Genomic DNA, 20,906 nt, shown 5'->3' on the forward strand with positions numbered 1-20,906 from the left:
TTTTGCCAAGTTGGCGTCCCTCAAGGAGGTGTCCTCTCCTCTTTGCTAGTCAATCTTTAATTGCGGGGCATTACTCGAATTCTTCTTGAAAACATGAAGTACGCAATGTACACCGATGACCTACTCATTTATTTCCGATTTATAGATCCGGAACTGGCCTCCAATTCTTGCTTTAATGGTCTACGAGGGACTCATTCGAACCATCCTGGATTGGGGAGCTCCTTTATCTGCAGATGTTGCCCCTTCTAATTTAAAGATTTTGGACAGAATTCAAAACTCTGCTCTAAGAATCTCTCTAGGTTACATGAGATCTACCCCAATCCCAGTCTTCCAATTAGAAGCTGGAGAACCTCCACTTGCCCTTAAAAGAACTTTTCTTACCAACACATTTCTCTTCAGGAACTATAGGTGGGCGATAACCCACTCTCTCCAAAATTACAGCTGTTAAGCGAAAGATCTTTACGATTTAGATTTCGTCTGAACAAAACTAGATTGTTCTTTTTAACACCCCAAGTAGCGCGCAATATTACTTGAATGTCAAGCTGATACCAAACGGGAATATTCTTGTAAAAATCAAGCGATGTCATAATTTCCGCTTCATGGGGACATTCTATGGTGATATTCCTGACATTTGCATGACATTCGTATGATTCTGACGGAATATTCTCGTGAAATTCATGTAATATTGAGGGAATATACCTGTAATATTGAGAGAATATTCCTGAAACTTATAAAATTCTAAAATGTTGTTTGTTTTGATTGTTTTGAATATTTAAATAAAAAAATTAATAAATGGAAAAATATAGAAAATTTTTTTTTTTAGAATTTTATAAATTATTTCATCAATATTACAGGGTTATTCTCTTAATTTTAGAGGAATATTACCTCAATATCACAGGAATATTCCACTCTATATCACAGCGATACCCCCTCAATATCACACAAATTTCACGGGAATATTCCCTCAGTATAGTGCGAATGTCATAGGAATAATTCAACCAATATTCCGTGCTACTTCGGATAAGAACTACCAAAGATCCTGCATACCTAGATCTACCACGGGACATTTTGTCTTATGATTCATTTATGTTTTTTTATTAACATTTACAAGTTAGAAAAATAAAATGATTCATGATTTTCATAGGTTTTTTCACGTAGATTTCGAATCCAAAGTTGGAAATACTCCAGCATTTTAATTTTTCATTAAAAAATAGGTTTCAATCATAAAAAACGGCCTTTTTATGTTAACTTTAAAGTAATATAGAAAATTATCCCGAAAAGTTGCAAACTTCGGGTTGGCCTTAAAATAATAAATAAACCTCCAACAATAAATTATGTATATCGAAAACCCAAATGTTTAATTAAGATTTTGCCAAAAACGATTTTTGCAATAAGCGCGTTTCACCAGTAGTTTCGTACACTGACCGTCTGCTGCACTGCTTCCTATTTAGATTTGTATTAAAAATGCTTGTCTTGTAAATAATAATATAGGCAATTACAATACAAAATAAGCATGATTCTACATATATTATCATTGATAATACTTTCTAATAACTGTACGTCATGATTATTTTTCAATTTTTAATAATAATTGTTTTTATTATTCTTAATAACCATGAAACAAAATGTCCCATTAGTAGTTCTAGGTATGTCAGTTCAGATCGCAGGTTCTAATAATGATAAAAATCTGAAATTTGGTGTACTAATTAAACTCAATAAAAAAATAAAAGTCAGAAAATATCAGCTCTCTAGCTAGTCATTAACGGAAGATACACTAGTGCAAACGTGTGCGACGGGACAATTTGTACCATCGGTAGTTCTAGTGTTAAATGCATATGAACGAACAATTCCTGTTCTGAAGGTAGGTAAACCTGGAAGTACCACTTTCAAAAAATGGTTTTTTTAGGTTACAATTTAGGGTTAATTTAATACCACATACAGAAATTTAGAGTCCTTTAACTTTTTATAAAAACCCTTGGACTAAAAGCTTGACGTCAAGCTAGAAGTACCATACCACTACAACTTAATGTTTTCCAAAAGTGATTCCATAGAAATTTAGGGCTAATTGATATATCCGAAAACTGACCTTTAAAATTAAATAATAATATTTTCTGAAAATTTCTCCACAGTAATTTAGAGCTCATTTAGGGCTTTTAAGATTCATAAAAATTAATTTTCAAAAAACTACCGATCTATCCTAAAACTATCTCTTTAAATTAAATGTCAATATTTTCAAAAAATTTCTCCACAGAAATTTTAAGCTCTTTCAGGGTTCTTAAAATCCATACAAATTAATGTTCAAAAAACAATCCTATATTCCAAAACTACCCTTTTTAAATTAATTGTCAATATTTTTCAAAAATTTTTCTACAGGAATTTAGGGCTCTTTAATACCATAAAAATAATTTTTTAAAAATCACCCCTAAATTCAAAAACTAACCCCTTAAAATTAAGAAAAAAGTATTTTGTGTTACGAACCCAGGAAATTGTTATTAAAAATTATTAAACGGTAAAATTCAATTAATTTAAAATAGTGATCCTTTGAAACAAAAATAATTTTTTTTGTTAGAGAAGGCACCAAGCTGCCAGAATTTTCATAAGATAAAAATAAATGCGCAAAAGAGAAAAGAAAATCTTAATCAATCCTGTTTAATTTATGTGGGGTCGTTTATCCAATTTAAATGACGTATCTGCCAAGCCTTGCACTTGTGTATACAAAAATCGACATTTAGGATTTTGACCAATGGCAAAACAACAATAAAATTCAACACTTTTTAGTACACTATTTAATAAAAAAATTGTTTTTAGAAAATTACAATTAATAAAGTAATCTCGAGACTCATAACCTCACTCATAAAGAGTGAGATACAAATAAAGAAAACAATGAGAAAAGGTGAAACAACTCAGCTGGGCCATTTCCGAAAAATAAAAAATCAGTTATGAGATTTTTTTGCTATTTTTAGCCGTCAAAACTAATTTTTTTGCTCTATTGCCTTTAAAGATACAATGACCCTGGTGGATTTAATTTACCCAATATCCACCCACATGGGTAGATATTGGGTCCACATTAGGAATAACGTAAAAAAATTGATAAATAAGCTAAAATTGTTCAAAAAACATATTGTAATTGAGAGATTGACTTCTTAAGAGTTCACTTCTGCATTGTTTATGTTAAATTAATTGAGAGTTATATAATTATTAAGGAAAAATAGTGAAATCTGTCACTTTAGATATGCACGATACCTACAGCAAATAATGTTTCAATTCCAAACGCGCGCCAAGATTTGAAAAGAGTTAAAAAATTTAAACATTCATCAAATAGAAAATATGTAATTTTTTTCTGTATTTATAAAAAAGAACTTTAGAATTTTGCTAAAATAATAAAAATGAAGCTGATATATTTTTCATAAATTTTTACTTATAACTTTTTAAACAATTCTTAAATAAAAGATCAAAAAATTTAGTTAAATTTGTATTTTGACACCATAATTTAAAAAAAATTTATAATTTTTTAGACATAAAAATAAGAAAAATTTAGATTAAAATTTATTTAACAATCACAATTTTTTAACAAAATTCTTTTTTTTAAAAAAAAGTTGTAGAATTTTTATTTCATATTCACAATTCTTTAATGAAATTCTTTTTTAAATACATGTTATAAAAAATTAATCATTTATTTATATATGATAATTATTTATCATTTTTTTTGCTCCTCGGATTAGTCTATAAAACCTAATTTTCTTACTCAATACACTCCTTACAATTACCCAAGAAGCACGTAATCTATCCTCAATATCAAGGTAATATTACACGTGAGATTCGTAATATAACGCTGTAATATTACAGTAATCTTACAGTGATCTTAAAATGTCCGCCTCAAGGTAATATTACCGGGAATATTACTGTAATATTAACGGTAATATTACAGTAATATTACAGACTGATTTGAGTTATTCATAAAGCATAAAAAACGGAAATATATTATAAGTCAATTTGGCTTGTTGGTAAAACTCTGGACTCGTGTGCTTTGAGTTCGGGGTTCGATTCCCTAGATGGGTAGATTTTTTTCGTAAAGAAATGTTCCCATAATATTACTGTAATATTCTCTTGTAATATTACCTTAATATTACGGTATAATATTACTGTAATATTACCTTAATAGTAGCGCGTAATATTACAGTAACATTACCGGTAATATTACCTTGATGCGGACATTTTAAGATCACTGTAAGATTACTGTAATATTACAACGTTATATTACGAATCTTACATGTAATATTACCTTGATATTGAGGATATATTACGTGCTTCTTGGGTAGCGATGAGTTGTACAATTTTATTATCGTTTCTCATCGGGCAAAACGAAAACTTCCACACACAAAAAAACAGTCCTTATATATAATGTTCTTATTTTTTTGCACTTTTTGGCAAGGTAGCGCGCGAAAAGCACTTTTACGGGTCCAACGGGCTCGGGCGGCGCAGGCACCACGCGTGCGGACCGTGAGGAAGTTTGGCAAACATAATAAGGCTGATGTAGTAGTTGTGTAGCTATCACCCTGACTTAGAGTCGTTTTTAAGCCTGTTCATATTAATGGTTTTAGCGTTAACTTATTCATTATGAAGTTCATACATTATGGATGGGCGCAAATAACAACGTAGATTTTGGACCATAGTTCTGAGCTTTATTCTCCCTGCTAAAGATATGCTTGATCATTGATCTCGTGAAATGATAGAACCCCTGGGTGTTGCTCATTAGGGTGCGATTGGATCCTCTGGTTTACGCGCATTTTATTTTTGTACCGTGTGAAGTAGTAAACAAGATATACCTTTCCATTTCTAACCCCTTCCCCTAATAAAATATCTTTTAACAAGAAGATAGCCAAACACCGAAACAATCAGAAAGATTCAACTAAATTTTAAAAATTTACAGGTATTACATTAAAGGATATTTACTCATAGATGTTATAACATCTATCCCTTACGATCGTATTACTTTCACATGGAGAAAGTTACCAGGCATAGACAGTTCGATATTGATTGATATGATCAATTTGTTACCAATGCTCAAGCTTTTGAGATATTCTACTTTCAATAAGTATATCTTTTATCTTTTCATAGTAAGTTTATTTCTTCCTTTAGTAAGTATTTAATTTTTTTACACTAGTATATTATTATATTTATTTTGTGTTTCAGAATTTTGACATCAAAAACTTTTTATATCAAATTTTTACAATCTTGTTACTTTTCTTATTTGTTACATACTGGACTGCTTGCTTTTGTTATGTTATTCCTGTACTTATAATGAAAGCTTTTCCTGAAACGGTAAAAAAGAATTTCAATATTTATTTTTCATGAAATATAAAAAAACATGTACTTACCAATTTCATTTATTTTAATCTTCCATAACACTCTACTACACTGTAAAAAATTAGGGAGTTAACGGCACCGGGAGTTAAATTTTTTGAGTTAAAAATCAACTCAAAAAGGGAGTTAATAACACAGGTCTACAAGATTTTTTTGAGATATCAGAGTGGTTTCCATTGTATTTTTGTGCGTCGACCACAATCCCATGTTCCTAAATTGCGTATCACGTCAGGATTTTGAGTAAACGAGAAATTAAATGTTTAATCGACGTCTATCCGACATCTAAAACGTTGAGAACAGTGTCTAGGTCTAAATTTGATCTAAATTAATTAAAAATAGATGTTAATTTAAATGTGTTTTTAAGAAGTAGAAAATTGTTTAAGAGCATTTGAACCTTCGTGACGTCACAAATCATGGCGCATGACACGCAAACTTCTCAGGTATGTGAAAAGCACAATTTTGAATATTTTTTAAAAAAACCTTTTGGAAAATGTTCAGAATAACATAGACTCTGTCTGTTATGTGCGGAAAATTCAAAATTTTGCGTTTAAAACATTTTTTAAACAATGTTAAGGTCACAAATCATGGCGCATGACACGCAAACTTCTCAGGTATGTGAAAAACACAATTTTGAATATTTTTTAAAAAAACCTTTTGGAAAATGTTCAGAGAAACATAGACTATGTCTGTTATGTGCGAAAAATTCAAAATTTTGCGTATAAAACGTTTTTTAAACAATGTTTAAGTTGGTTGTCACAAGTAAGGAAAAATACACGAATTGCTTATATGTAGGCATTGTTTAAAAAACGTTTTAAACGCAAAATTTTGAATTTTTCGCACATAACAGACATAGTCTATGTTTCTCTGAACATTTTCCAAAAGGTTTTTTTAAAAAATATTCAAAATTGTGTTTTTCACATACCTGAGAAGTTTGCGTGTCATGCGCCATGATTTGTGACCTTAACATTGTTTAAAAAACGTTTTAAACGCAAAATTTTGAATTTTCCGCACATAACAGACAGAGTCTATGTTATTCTGAACATTTTCCAAAAGGTTTTTTTAAAAAATATTCAAAATTGTGCTTTTCACATACCTGAAAAGTTTGCGTGTCATGCGCCATGATTTGTGACGTCACGAAGGTTCAAATGCTCTTAAACAGAACCTTAAACATATAAAACCGACCTCTTGTCCAAACACAATTTTTTTAAATCTTTTAAAACTTTTTTCAAGCATTTAAGAAAAAACCGAAGTACGATGCAAACTTATATTACTCCTCACAGAACTAGATATTCTAAAATATACCTGGAACGTCCTACGGATATATATTTTCTTCCGGCGGTTTGAATATTCTGAGGATATACAAACCGCCTGATATCCTTAGGACGTCCCTCGGACATCCTGAAATATCTGGTGCTGTGAGGGACTAAGACAATCATTAATTCATGGGTATTCTAAGGTTTTTTGATTTACTGAATCCACCATTTACCTACAAACAAAATCAAAAAATTTAAAATGACGGCTTTATAATATAGACAATACTGATAGTGTCATATTGTCTCAGCACTAAGGATTTACCGACGTATGTGCGATATTGCTCTTATATTCTTACCTTCAATATAATACGCCACCCAAGTAGCACGTAATATTACAGCAATATTACCCGGTAACATTACTGTAATATTACAGTGATATTAAAATGTCCACCTCATGGTACTATTACACGGTAATATTAAGGCATTATTACTGTAATATTACAGTAACATTACTGTAATATTATATCGTAATATTAAGGTAATAGTACACAAGAATATTGCACTAATATTAGAAGAATATTATTTCCCGAAAAAAATGTACCTAACCGGGTAATCAAACCCCGAACTCAAGGCACACAAGTCCAGAGTTTTACCAACAATCCACACTGACTTACAATATACTTATGATTATAATGCTTTATGAGTAACTGAAATCAATCTGTAATATTACTGGAACATTACCGTTATATTACAGTAATATTACTCGGTAATATCACCATCAGGCGGACATTTTAATATTACTGTAATATTCCAGTAATATTACCGGGTAATGTTACTGTAATATTACAGTAATATTACGTGCTAGTTGGGCAAAGGAATAATCTATCTACCTTCCACTGTGAAATAAGTGTTGTCTAATAAACACTTTTTGTCGAATTAGAAATCGAATAGATGGTCTACGACATTAATTACCCAGTGGGCACCAGTACATCTAAAAGACGTCCTAAAGACGTCTTTTTTGTCCGCGGACATTCTGGGGATTTTGATGATAAAATGTCTCGAAGACATCCAATGGACGTTTTTAACATGTTCTATGTCGTGGCCGAAAGATGTCTTTTGGACGATATAGAATATAGTCAAAGTTTTTTCTAAGTTTAACACATTAATTATTATCTTATTTAAATTTTAACTTTTTTATGTTTTTTTTCTACACGCTTATACAGAAATCAGGAATGAAAAAATCCTCCCGAACCTGACATCGAACCCGCGATACGTTGGGTTGAAACTCTACGCCTTAAGCGTCTGAGCTATCGGAGACAGATAAATTCCTTTACAAAGTTTACGAACTTATTTGTCAATGAAATGAATCGAACTTAACAAATTTCTATAAGATTTATCTTAAACAGTTTCGATGTTTAGGTTGAACTTAGAAAATAAAATATAAAAGTTATTTTTATTAAAAATTTTCTATTTTTAAAATCTGAAAAAGACGTTTAGACATGATAGAGACATATTTATGAACAGATATAGAATCTTTTTTGGACGTACCTGAGACGTATAATTCACGTTTTTAAGATATACCATACGGGGACAAATTAAAGATGTCTTTAAGACGTCCGCAAAATGACATCCTTAGAACGTCTTCTGAGGAAGTGTGCCTACTGGGTAGTATACTAATTTCTTACCGCGGGGGGGGACTACCAAAATCAGCATAATAGACGTCTTATAAAGTTCCCTATATATGTAACCTTTAAGGAATCCTAAAGGAATTTTCAATAGGGTTCAATTTTATCTACGTGTTAGACGTCCAATAGACTCCAATTTCGACGTCTACAACCTATACGTCTGTAGATGTCTTATGGCGTCCCATTTCGACATCTAGGTAGATCTTGATTTAGACATTATGTTGATCTTGGTCTAGTCGTTAAATAGACGTCGATTAGACCTTTCATTTCTCACTGGGAAGTGGGGGTAAATTCTCCAAAATCCTTGTATTTGAGGGTTTTTAGTACTTTTTTTCTCCTTAACCTAGTGTGATAGAGACTTCTACATAGGCTTATATTAAAGCCTAGATCGTACACTTTAAGACTAATATTCGCAAAATAAAAAAATTAGGTTCAAGTCACCCAAAATAGTTTCGTAAATAAACGTGATAATGACAAGACCTTTTGAAGTTTTTGTCTATGCGTTATGACACACTTACTGGCAAACAAACACATCAATTGACTAAAAAGGCTCAAAATAGCAGGCAGTAATACATCTCTCCACGTCTTACCCTTTAGAATGTTCTAAGGATATCTGACATTTTTTGGAGGTTTAGATATACACGGATATCTTTTACCCATTCTATGAATACTAAAACTCCTGCAAATTACCACATAGACTTCCATATGGTTTCCTACATTCAAAGCCATACGGGTTGTTATGCAGAGGCCTATGTGACAATTTTCAGTAGGGCTTAGAATGTCCGCAGGATATCCTAAAATTTCTAGTGCCGCGAGGTGGAGTATAAAATTATTAAAATACTTTTTACAGGAATATAATGATCTTTGGATATCTCAAGTGGATGGAAACGAAAGTGTTGATTTTTTCCGCAGTGCCCTTTACATAGTCTTGGATAATTTTACCGCAAGTGGATATGGTTTAAAAGAATCAAAATCTGAAACCCATCTCATAATTTGTACAGTTTTAATGATATTTGGAAGGTTATTTGAGTGTTATTTAATAGGTATATATTTAATATAAATAATTAACGCCTTAAACCTCTGAATTGTATGTAAACAGGAGTAGAGTTTTTGATGTAGATGTAAAAAAACCTGTATAGGACTTTGTACTGGAACTTGTAGAGGAATTTTCAACTGGGTAGTGAATGTCTGAAAACATAAAGAAATGTTGAATTTGCTTCCTGGCAGTAGTTTTCATATATACCATAATTAAGAATAAATTTTAGAGGTTTCAGATGTTACTGGTACTTTTTTGAATATATCTAATTGTTTTTACTAATGTATATATTTTTGATAGTTCTGGTTTTTCAAATACGCAACGAGGCAAATGCAACGAAATCTAAGGCGTTAGAAATTATCGATCAAGTTTCTACTTATGCGAATCAAAAACAGCTTTCAATAAATATGAAAAAAAGAATTTTGTCTTATTATCATTATCGTTTTCAGAATAATTATTTTCGACAAAATGAAATTTTCTCAAAATTTACAGGTAAGAAAATTATAATTCGAAAATTAATTTCTTCCGCAAAGCGTGTAGATTTTGTAGGGCTAAGGGTACATTGATACTTGTTTGAAATGTTCTTGTTAATTGGAAATTTTTAAAAATCCGTGTTCAATTTTCATAAATGGATAAGCAAGGATCATACTCTTAAATGATTTTAATCAAAGAATATATATATAAATATATATATATATATATATATATTAAGTTAGAGATTCCTTTAGATGAGCTTTGTGAAGAGGTCATTTTGAATTCTTGTCGACGACTTATTCAGAATGTAGTGATGTTTCATAACCTTCCAAAAACCATATTAACATCAATTGCTGTAATTCTGAAACCTGAATTACATCTTGAAAATGATGTCATTTTAAAGGCAGGAACACGTGGTGACTGTATGTACTTTCTTGCACGAGGTACTGTTGCAATCTTAACTGCAGCCGGAAAAGAGGTTTGTAGAAATAGCTAAAAATAGACTTTTTTCGCCTCAATTATAATATAACATAAATTATAATTGAATTTTAATTAATTTTATTTTATTTTCGAACGTAACCGGAATAATTCCGGATAATAGTAACCCGACTCTAAAGCGGACTATTTCACATTAATTCCACATTAACAAAAATAGTCACTCATTTCAACTGTGAGAGAACTGCACCTGGCAGTATGAGTGATAAAAGCAACAAAACCTAACTAAATCCAGATTGTCGCGGATTAATTATGGATTTAATACATACAGAATGTCGGATTATTCCAGACTAATTTCGGATTCAGATTTTTAAATGAACTGAATCTATGTCTAGAATCTAGATTGTACGAAAACAGTCCGAAAATGATATGAAATATTCCAAAATTAGTGCGAACAAAACGATAAATATGAGATAAGTCCGAAGTAGTCCGAAACTTATATGAAATCAGTCCGTAAAAATTCGATTCTAGGTCGATCAAAAAACTTAATCTAAAATGAGTCCGGAATAATCCACACTGTAAAGAAGTCCGTGTTATTGTACAACGTCCGACGTGGGAAATTTTGTGCACACGTTAGACGTGTGAATTTACTTACAGCGTGTTAAGGGAATTTACATGTAGCGTGTAATATAACACAACCTGTATGTTTTTTCACATCTTCAAATATAGGCCAACGCACAATAGATTCGCGAAAGTCGTTCGTTAACGATATGCATGAGATAGAAAACAATACAAATATATCTCTGTCTTTTTCTAACTCATATTTCACGTTCGCGAAGCTATTCTGATTAGGCCTCATAACAATCGGCAACCCATTAGTTAAATTACACACTGCATGTTTACTCCATGTGGCGTGTTATTCTACCTTGGCAATGTAATTAAGGTTTTTCATATTCAACGTTATGTACCATGCGCAAAACTCTTCACTTCGGCCATTTGCACTATGTTATCTCTGGCGTTCGTTTGTTTTTCAAGTGGTTTTTCTGATTTTGTTTGTTTAAATATTGTGCCAAACACTCAAACACAAAAGTAAGTAAATATATAAATCTTAATATTATATTTTCTTTAATAGTTATTCAGTTAAATACTTTAGCAAAGGTATGTCTTTGACTGTAATTAAAATGTTACACATTTCCCAACCACGTGGAGATAAATTCTACAAGATTTCAATTTTTTTCAACAATTAAAATTGATCAATTTAATGTTGCAAGTGACAAAATATATATAAAATACAAAATGTTCTTTAAAAAAGTATAAAATAGAATTATAAAAATATACTAAATGAGGCATTAAGACCCTGTGGGCAAAATTTAATATTTGTTCTAGACTTAAAGCAGGTAAAAACACATATAATAAATACAAAAAAAATTATTTTTGTTCCAACCTCAAATGTGTTTCAATTTTAACTGTTGAATTTTTTACATTCTCATCATAATGAGAAAGTATTACATTTTATTATTCCACTTATTTCAATCAATTTAATATATTCCTATAATATCGGCATCATTGACACACATATTGCCTGAACGCGTGTGCCACACAAACGGGCGGGCTATTTTGACAGCTATGGCACGCACATTGTGCTGCATTCTAGCCGGCACGTCGTCCGATTAATGGGGCCACAGACAGAACATGGCGCGCTATTAGGTAGACATTTTGTTATCTGCGAATCTGCAGAGACTATTAAGTTCTGCTCTAAATGTTTTATTATATTGCATTGTAATATTTTTATAAAAAAAGTTCTGTAAGAAAATTTTTAAATAATAATTTAGTTCTGTAAGAAAAAAATAAAAACTTATTTGATCGATTTATCAGATTTAGTTTCCTTTGATTATAATATAATTATTGTTAAAAAAAGAGAAAGAAAAAAAATTTACAAGCAAATGGTATAAATACAACATTTGTTGGTTATATTACATGCATAAGTTGAATTACACGCTGCATGTTTTCCAAAAATATATATTCACTTGGAAAAACATGCAGTGTGTAATTTAACTGATGGTTTTCCGATGGTTATATTTGAGGGATGTGAAAAAACATGGAGGTTATGTTCGATTACACGCTTCATGTAAATCCACACGTTTAACGTGTGCACAAAATTTCCCACGTCGGAAGTTGTAAAATAACACGGACTTTTTTTACAGTGCAGAGTGTATATGTAAGAAATTCGGTATTAGTCATCAACTATCTGGTGTTAATCTGGTATAACATCTTAAGCAGAAATACATTCGGGAAAATCCGGAATTTATATTTACAAAATCATCATTGTTTTGGATTAATTCCCGATTTTTTACATACATACTTTAGACCGAACAAAATCCGGATTCGTTACACACAGATCCCTACTGAAAATCCCTGAACAAGATCTTGTACAATTTCCTGTACAGAATCAGCAACTGAACTTGTACAAGTTCTGACCAGTTCCTGTACAGGAAAATGCATACGAATTTGGAACAAGTTCATGTGTGAGATCTTGTACAAGATCTGGTGTAAGATCTTGTACAAGAAAGATACTTGTACATTATCATGTACAAGTACTTGTACATGAACACGTCCATGTTCTTGCACATGTTAATTCATGTTTTTCTTTACTAAAAATTAAAAACTTCAAAGGCTGCGCAATAGTTTACTTTAACCTTTACAGCTGTACAAGATCTTATACAGGGATTTTCAGTAGGGATTGCCTACTAATTCAAACTTCTTTCTGATTAAGATTTTTGATCAGAATGCGACTGCTGATTTTGAACAAATAAATACCGAATTTTTCCAGACTCATTTCAAACTAAGATTTTTTACCACATTAAATCAGTATTATTGTGTACTAATACCGAATTTTTCACATAAAGATTTCAAATTTATTGAAAATCTTTCGTGAATATGGCAACAGCCCTCTTTTACTTAAAATAATATTTGGCAACACCGAATTGTAACTTCGTGCCTTTTTCATTATGTATTTAGTCAGTCAGTATTTTGGAAACCTTGGAAATATAAACACTCATATTTCTAGAATAAAAGGTGTTCTTTGATTCTAAAATTCCCACCTCCTCATTCACTTATAATCAAAAAGATTGTAAGGGAGACTCATTTCGGATTCAGTTTTTTGACTCTACTTAATCCAGATATGGGTGAATCTACAAACGAGGGAATTATGAGCGGTCAAGCTTATTTTGTATATTAATTTTGAAAAAAATAATTTAATTTTTGATGAAAATTGTAAATCTAAATGGTTTCTATTGTGGCACTAAAAAGAAGCCGCTGAAAAAAATATTACTTGCAAAAAACACACATCAAATTGATAAATTCTCATTCGTCTGACATGTCCCGCAGTGTAAATGAAAGTTCATATTGTGAAAAAATATTATTTTTCGAGTGTTTACAAATTCTCATTCGTCTGGCATCCATTTTGTAAAAAAAATATTATTTTTAGGTCCTTTTATAGGCTTATATATTGCAAATTTGAATTCTCCATCGAATAGAATTACTTATTTTTTATTTAATGTTATTTCTACCTTTTTTTAAAAAAAACTGCCAAATTCTCATTCGTCTGGCACTTTTCAGACAGGATATGAATTAAGCACTAAAAACAGCGTAAAACTACTAATTTTTTAACAATTTTCGATTTTCTTGACTTAAAATAATCCTCACTAAATTTTTAAGATATTGCTAAACCTCAATCTTTAATTTTCATTTTGTATATATAATTATATTAATATAAATAAACAAATGAAAAGTACTTTTTTCCTGTGAATCGTATGAATATCACAATAAAATCAAAATATTTTTTATTATTAGACACTTTAAGTACTCTTACAGATTTGTGATTTGTAAAATTATGTTCTAGTAGAACACATGTAATTTGTTATAAACAAATTATAAAAACAGATTACTAATTAAAGCGATCCAATTTTTTCGCCAAAACATGTCGCCAATAGACGAAAATGATAAAGAAATTCATTCTGTTCACAACGATGACATTCCTGATAATATGGAAATTGAAGATGCTGCATGTACTTTATTGAATTTTAAAAACAAAGATTTAAACCACGATCCCAAAAGATCAAAAATGAATCTATCACAAGATCACAATCATTCGAATGACGGAGAATCTGGTTCTTACCAACCTCCCAACAAAGGGAAAAATAAAACAACAAACATTGCGTCAATCCCAACTGATAAAACTGCAGTTCGGTCATCAGGACCTAACACAAACTTTCGATATCCCTTAACAGTAAAGGGTCAATGTAAAGTTTTAATTCAATTAAATCCTCAACGAGACAACGCTACGAACAATGAAAAACTACACAAAGTGTCATTCGGTCGACTCCTACATGCTCGCGATTCAATCCACAACAAGTCTGTAGTGGATATTAAATCAGATGGTATAGGTAAGCTTTGTGTTTTGATGAAATCTGCCGTAGATGCCAACAATCTCTTAAATGATAATAAACTCATGAAAAATAAAGGCTTTTTAGCATTCATCCCAGCCACCCTCTGCAGGTGTCAAGGTGTAATTCGCGATGTCCCATTAGGCATTTCAAACGACGAAATCAAACTAAACCTTGAAATACTAGGTCACATGTGAGGGAAAACCTCCGTCTCTGATGTCAGACGTCTAAACCGAAAATTCCAAAACAAGAAAACTGGTGCAATTAAATACAAAGAATCCCTTTCCGTCCTGATGACTTTCACAGGAACAGAACTGCCGGATAAAGTCGCGCTTTATAAGGCATCTTCAACAGTTTCTCCCTATACTCAACAAGTTCGCATGTGTCACAAGTGTCCACGATACGGCCACATTGCTTCCCAATGTCGCTCAGATGAGCGCTGTTCATTGCAGTGAAAAGCACACTCATTCTGCCTCCACTCCTTGTCCCAATTTGGATAAAGATCCAAAATGTGTCCACTGTCCGGAGCAAGATCCAACAATTCCTAAGAAACCTCATCGATCCGATTCTAAAGATTGCCCTGAATATGTTTTTTAAAAACAATTCAGATCATATGCTGCCATTAATAATGTAACATTCACAGAAGCGAAAAAGGTTCTCAGACCAAAAAAGAAAAACCTTCAAATGACGTCCAAACAGAAAACCACCAATCTCAAGCACATTTTAACTTTGCAAATCAATCAGATCTGGAACTACTGCTACCAGATCATCAAAAATTAACCCCACAGTAACATTGCTTTACAAAATAAACTTAAACACAAAAACAATAACAGTACTTTTGCACTCAAGTCACTTTGACAATGGTAGATCAGAAATTGGATTACCAAATGGATTTGCCTTGTATTCAAAATCAGTAACATCTTTCAATGATGCTCTTCCTCCTCAAGACATAGCTCTACCTCAAATGTTGAATAACAATCTGCAAACATCGATTAGTTTTTTAATTTCAACATTATCGAATAGTTCTCCAATGGCTATTAACGAAAGCCGAAAATTGCTAAGTAATCTCTCATCTTTAATCGCCTTGCTTGCCAACTCTCCCCAAATTTGCAATCAAAATGAATCTAACGATAAATAATCTAAGAATTATGCAGTGGAATTGCCAAGGCATTAAGAACAAATATGGAGAATTAGATAACTTATCAACCCATTTTGATATTTTACTTTTATCAGAAACTTTCCTCAAACCTTCTCAAAGATTTATATTTAAAAAACTTTAATATTATCAGATCTGACAGAACCGTAAATAGAGGGGGCGGACTAGCCATCCTCATCAAACAAGGTATTAGATTTTCAAGAATAAATTCGGTCATAAACATTGAAAATAGTCTTAAGACACTTTTTATCTCGGTTCAATCAACCGTAGGTACGATTCTCATTACTTCATTATATCGAGTCCCTTCCAACAACAATAATATCTCGCATACAATTTGGTCTAACCTTTTCGATTCCATATTCAACCTAAATATCAATGATGTTATCGTTGCAGGTGATTTCAATTGCCACAACACTTTATGGGGAAGCTCAACTAACTGTTATAATGGTTCACAATTGTGTGATACTTTAGATACAGCCGATCTTATATGCCTCAACAATGGTTCTGCAACTTATCGCCATCGTCCTAATAATAAACACTCCATGCTGGATCTTACTTTTATATCACCAAGATTTTTCCCGTCTGCAACCTGAAACGTTTGGGAAGATAATCTGGGAAGTGACCATTTTCCTGTTATCACCACAATCGGAGCCAACATTCCCATTTCCAATTACAAATCTCATAAATACAATTTAAAAAATATTTCATGGCCAGATTTTTCTACATCAATTTCAAACTTCATCGAAGACAATAAATGTACGTTACTTTCTGATAACTCCAATGTTTTAGAAACATATGATTTATTTGTTAAATGCATAGATGAAGCAGTTATCTCCTCAACTACCCACCGTAAAAACAACACCAATACAAGGAATAATCAACAGCCACTCAACAGAAATAACAAAAGAAAATTTATTCCAGCACCTTGGTGGAACGAGTCCTGCAATAAAGCTGTAACTGAGAGGAGAGAAGATCTTAAATTATACAGAAATTCGTGCAATATTCAAAATTACATTAACCTCAAAAAAAATAGAAGCCTCCACTAAAAGAACATTATCAGAAACTAGAAAAAATTACTTTAAATCCTTTTGTGAAACCTTAAACAGACATACGTCCATTACCAAAATTTGGAAAACCATAAAGTGTTTTAAAAATAGATTTTTACAACCGGCAACGGCCTCATGCTCATCTGACCAAAATGTAGTTAATAATAAATTGCATGATCTTATTGATGAAACTTGTCATCCAACTGTTTACAATGACTGCTTTCCCGATAACTTTCAACAAAACGAATTTTTCGAATCACCATTCTCGGAAAAAGAATTAAACATAGCAATCTCTATACTAAAAATAAAATCATCACCTGGTTTAGACAAAATAGACTACAATATCATTCAACAACTTCCACAAAATGCAAAAATAGTTCTTTTACATATTTACAATAAAATAATATCTACAGGTTTCCATTCCTTTATCGTGGAATAATTTTCTCATTTTCTTTATACCAAAATCGAAACCAAACTCATTCAGACCAATATCTTTAGCTTCATGCTAATTTAAACTACTCGAAAAATTAATTCAAGCCAGATTGGTTTGGTATTTAGAACACAATTCTATCTTATCAAATTCACGATTTGGTTTCAGAAAAGGAAGGTCTTGTGCTGATAATCTGGCTATTCTTGCTACAGAAGTATGGACGAGTTTTGTTAACAAGGAAGTTACAATTGGTGTTTTTTTTAGATATTCACGGAGCTTTTCCAAGTGTATCACCTCAGTTACTATCCGAAGACCTTCGAAATTTAGGTATTCCTTGGTCCATCACGAAATTCATATATAATTCAACAGCATGTAAGAACCTATTTTTCAAAATTGTCGGTGAAATAATAGGCCCTCGAATTAGTACGGTTGGCTTACCCCAAGGAAGCATCCGCAGCCCTATCCGCTATTCTATATATACTAAAGGCCTTCAATCACTTATACCGCCTGGTCGCATCTTGGTCGAATTTGCAGACGACTTATGTGTTATCTGTAGAGGAATGGATCCTGCTAAATGCATTGAATTGATACAAAATTGTCTTAATATTATTTCAGAATACTTACTCAGTAAAAATCTAGAACTTTGTCCAATGAAATCTCAACTCTTAACTTTTGCTAAACAAAATATTGCCTTGAAAATCGTCAATTCTCATTAACGCTCAATAATACTATTATCCAACCTTCCCGTACAGCAACTTTCTTGGGAATAAGATTTGATGACAAATTTACCTTTGATCAACATTTTATTTACCTTGCAGAAAAAACACGCAAAATACTTAATATAACGAAAGTCCTCACTACAACCTGGTGGGGAGCAGAACCTTCTATACTCTTAAAAATTTTCGACTCCATGATAAGAAGCTGCTATGATTTTGGATCCCATTGTTATACATTTAAACGCTTAAAATACTTTGACAAATTAAAAAAAATTAGAAATCAAGCACTTAGAATATCTGTCGGTTACAGGAAAAGTACCCCTATCAACGTCATGCTTGCAGAATCATGCGAACCACCACTAAGAAAACGTTTTTGTTTCTTAGCAAAAAAGTATATCATTAAAGTATTCTCCAATTACAATCATCCTCTATCAGACTCATTTAACAACCTATGCAACACGATACATGGAAAAAATACTTATTTAATCCGAGACACTTTTATTCTTATTACTTCTTTTGAAAAAGTCGTGAACTTCAAACATCAAATTCGTAAATCAAATCGACAACCCTTCTACTAATTTCCCTATGAAGACCACATGTTTTCACCAACAACGGACATATCTACTGGATTATCTATACAAGACAACCAACACCCTAACACAGCGTTTCAACTCGAGAAATATAATGATTATACACGATTTTATACTGATGGTTCAAAAAATAAAATTAATGATACAGCAGGTTGCTCATCGGTATGCACCTAAAATAAATTAGAAATAAAATCTTGGAAAATTCCAAAACACGCTTCTATTTTCTCCATTGAAGCAATAGCTATTTTACGGACATTAGACATTATATTAGAACACAATCTCTCAAAATGTGTCATATTTACAGACTCATTAAATGTTTTAATAAGCACAGCTTCGAAAAACCCAAGCACTATTAAATCATATTTAATTTTTCTCATCAGAAATCGCCTTTACACTATCTCCATGATGAATAGACAAGTTACACTTGTTTGGATACCCGGACATAAAGGAATTATGGGAAATGAATTGGCAGATGCTGCTGCCAAAGACGCAGCAACAAACAGCTATCTCCTGAATATTCTCTTTATGTCGATCAGAATTGAACACAAGTTGTCACGAATTAGAAGGAGAAATTAAAGAAAAGCATTATACAGATTTATTCTACAAACAACAAACTAAACCTTGGTTTACTTCATTTACCGCAAGAAGACAATGGATAGTCAGCATTCGCAGAATCAGAAGTAACCATTACTCTCTCAATTGGAGTTTAGCCAGGAAAAACATCATCGACTCAGCAAAATGCACCTGTGATCCTAATATCGATCAAGATCTTGATCATATCCTTTGGGCATGTCCCCTTTATGACCATGAACGCAGAAATCTAGTTAAATCATTCTCTAGATCAATTAAATGTCCCCTACCGTTTAGCAGTATTCAGTTTCTTTCGAATCCCTTACCCTGTATATGCTCTCACGTTTTTCGGTTTCTTAAAAAGTACAATTTTCAAATCTAAAAAAAAAAATTTATTAAATTTCAAAATTTAAATACAAACTTTACCGGGTGATGGCTATGTGTACAAACCTTAATGGACAGTACAGTGCCACCCCACTGAAAATTCCCACATAGGCTCCCATATGGGAAACCACATGGGTCCCTATATAGGAAGCCATATGGTTTCCTATACAAAATCGTATACGTAATTGGAACAGGAATTTGAATAGGAAATTAAGTCGGAATTATCATATGAATCCACATCCACACAGGAATGTACATTACTATGTATACTCCTATTTCAATTCCTATAATATGAATTTTTTTTCAACTCTAAGATATATATCTTTCAATAGTAGAGGTTCTTGATAGACTACAGAGATGAAAAAAATTTATTGCGCAGCCAAAAAAGTTGAAGAAAACTACTGTGCATGATATTAAGATATAATGTACATTCATATGATAATTCCTACTTAATTTCCTATTCAAATTCCTGTTCCAATTACGTATACGATTTTGTATAGGAAACCATGGGTCCTATTCTCGAAATCATTCGAATATTGTTCGTATGCGAGCAAATTCGATGGGTAAGTTTCGTGCACGAAGCAACAACCGTATTCTCGAGCACCATTCGAAACTTCGTTCGACGATCGTTCGTAGACGAATAGGTTGTACAGTGTTGCCGTCGTTTATTTCTAGTGACTTTCCAGTGTAATTTTTTTGAACCAATGAAATTACTTCGACATGATGTTTTATTATTATTATTATTATTATTATTATTATTATTATTATGAATGAAACTCTATAATTGATTTTACATATAGTACGCATAAACGAAAGAAAAATTAATCAATATAAATATCATTTCAGTTTTTGATAAAAATAATTAATGAAAAATTTATTTCCAATTTTTAATTTTATTACTTTTTAATTATTAGTTCAAATTCCTTTTACCTTTATTTAAGTTTTTTGTGGTTATGTAGGTTTAAATTTTTTTTTATCTACTATCGGATCAAATATTAACGTCCACGTCAAACTTACCTTATATTTAGAAATGAAATGAAATTTAACTTATAATTATTTACACTTCTTACACTTATAACAATTCGAAACTTTGAATCCCTTTTAATATGTGTACATAATATTATTAAATAATACTACTGCGCATGAGCAGTACCAAAATTTGAACACGAAACTGTTGCTTCGAGTGGTTAAGACCACTCGTTGTATTTCACTCGAATCGTTTCGTCTACGAACTCCTAGTGAACGCCTAGTAGGGCAACGTACAGCTTGTGTACTTAACACAAGGAAACTAAAGGCAGTCAGTCAGACAATAATATAACCTC

General features: G+C 31.7%; 1 protein-coding gene across 1 annotated transcript in view; it reads left to right on the forward strand.

The window, feature by feature from the left end:
• Nucleotides 1–20,906, forward strand: part of LOC127282092 (potassium/sodium hyperpolarization-activated cyclic nucleotide-gated channel 2-like) — a 70,633-nt gene that overhangs the window by 22,374 nt on the left and 27,353 nt on the right. The window contains exons 3-7 of the mRNA XM_051306175.1: nucleotides 4,931–5,117; nucleotides 5,194–5,322; nucleotides 9,153–9,345; nucleotides 9,639–9,830; nucleotides 10,067–10,290. Coding sequence (XP_051162132.1) covers nucleotides 4,931–5,117; nucleotides 5,194–5,322; nucleotides 9,153–9,345; nucleotides 9,639–9,830; nucleotides 10,067–10,290 — 925 coding nt within the window. The remainder of the gene's footprint in view (nucleotides 1–4,930; nucleotides 5,118–5,193; nucleotides 5,323–9,152; nucleotides 9,346–9,638; nucleotides 9,831–10,066; nucleotides 10,291–20,906) is intronic.

The sequence above is a fragment of the Leptopilina boulardi genome, unplaced genomic scaffold (assembly GCF_019393585.1).
Source record: "Leptopilina boulardi isolate dan_hultmark-lab unplaced genomic scaffold, ZJU_Lbou_2.1 LbouV2_280, whole genome shotgun sequence".
Taxonomy (NCBI): domain Eukaryota; kingdom Metazoa; phylum Arthropoda; class Insecta; order Hymenoptera; family Figitidae; genus Leptopilina; species Leptopilina boulardi.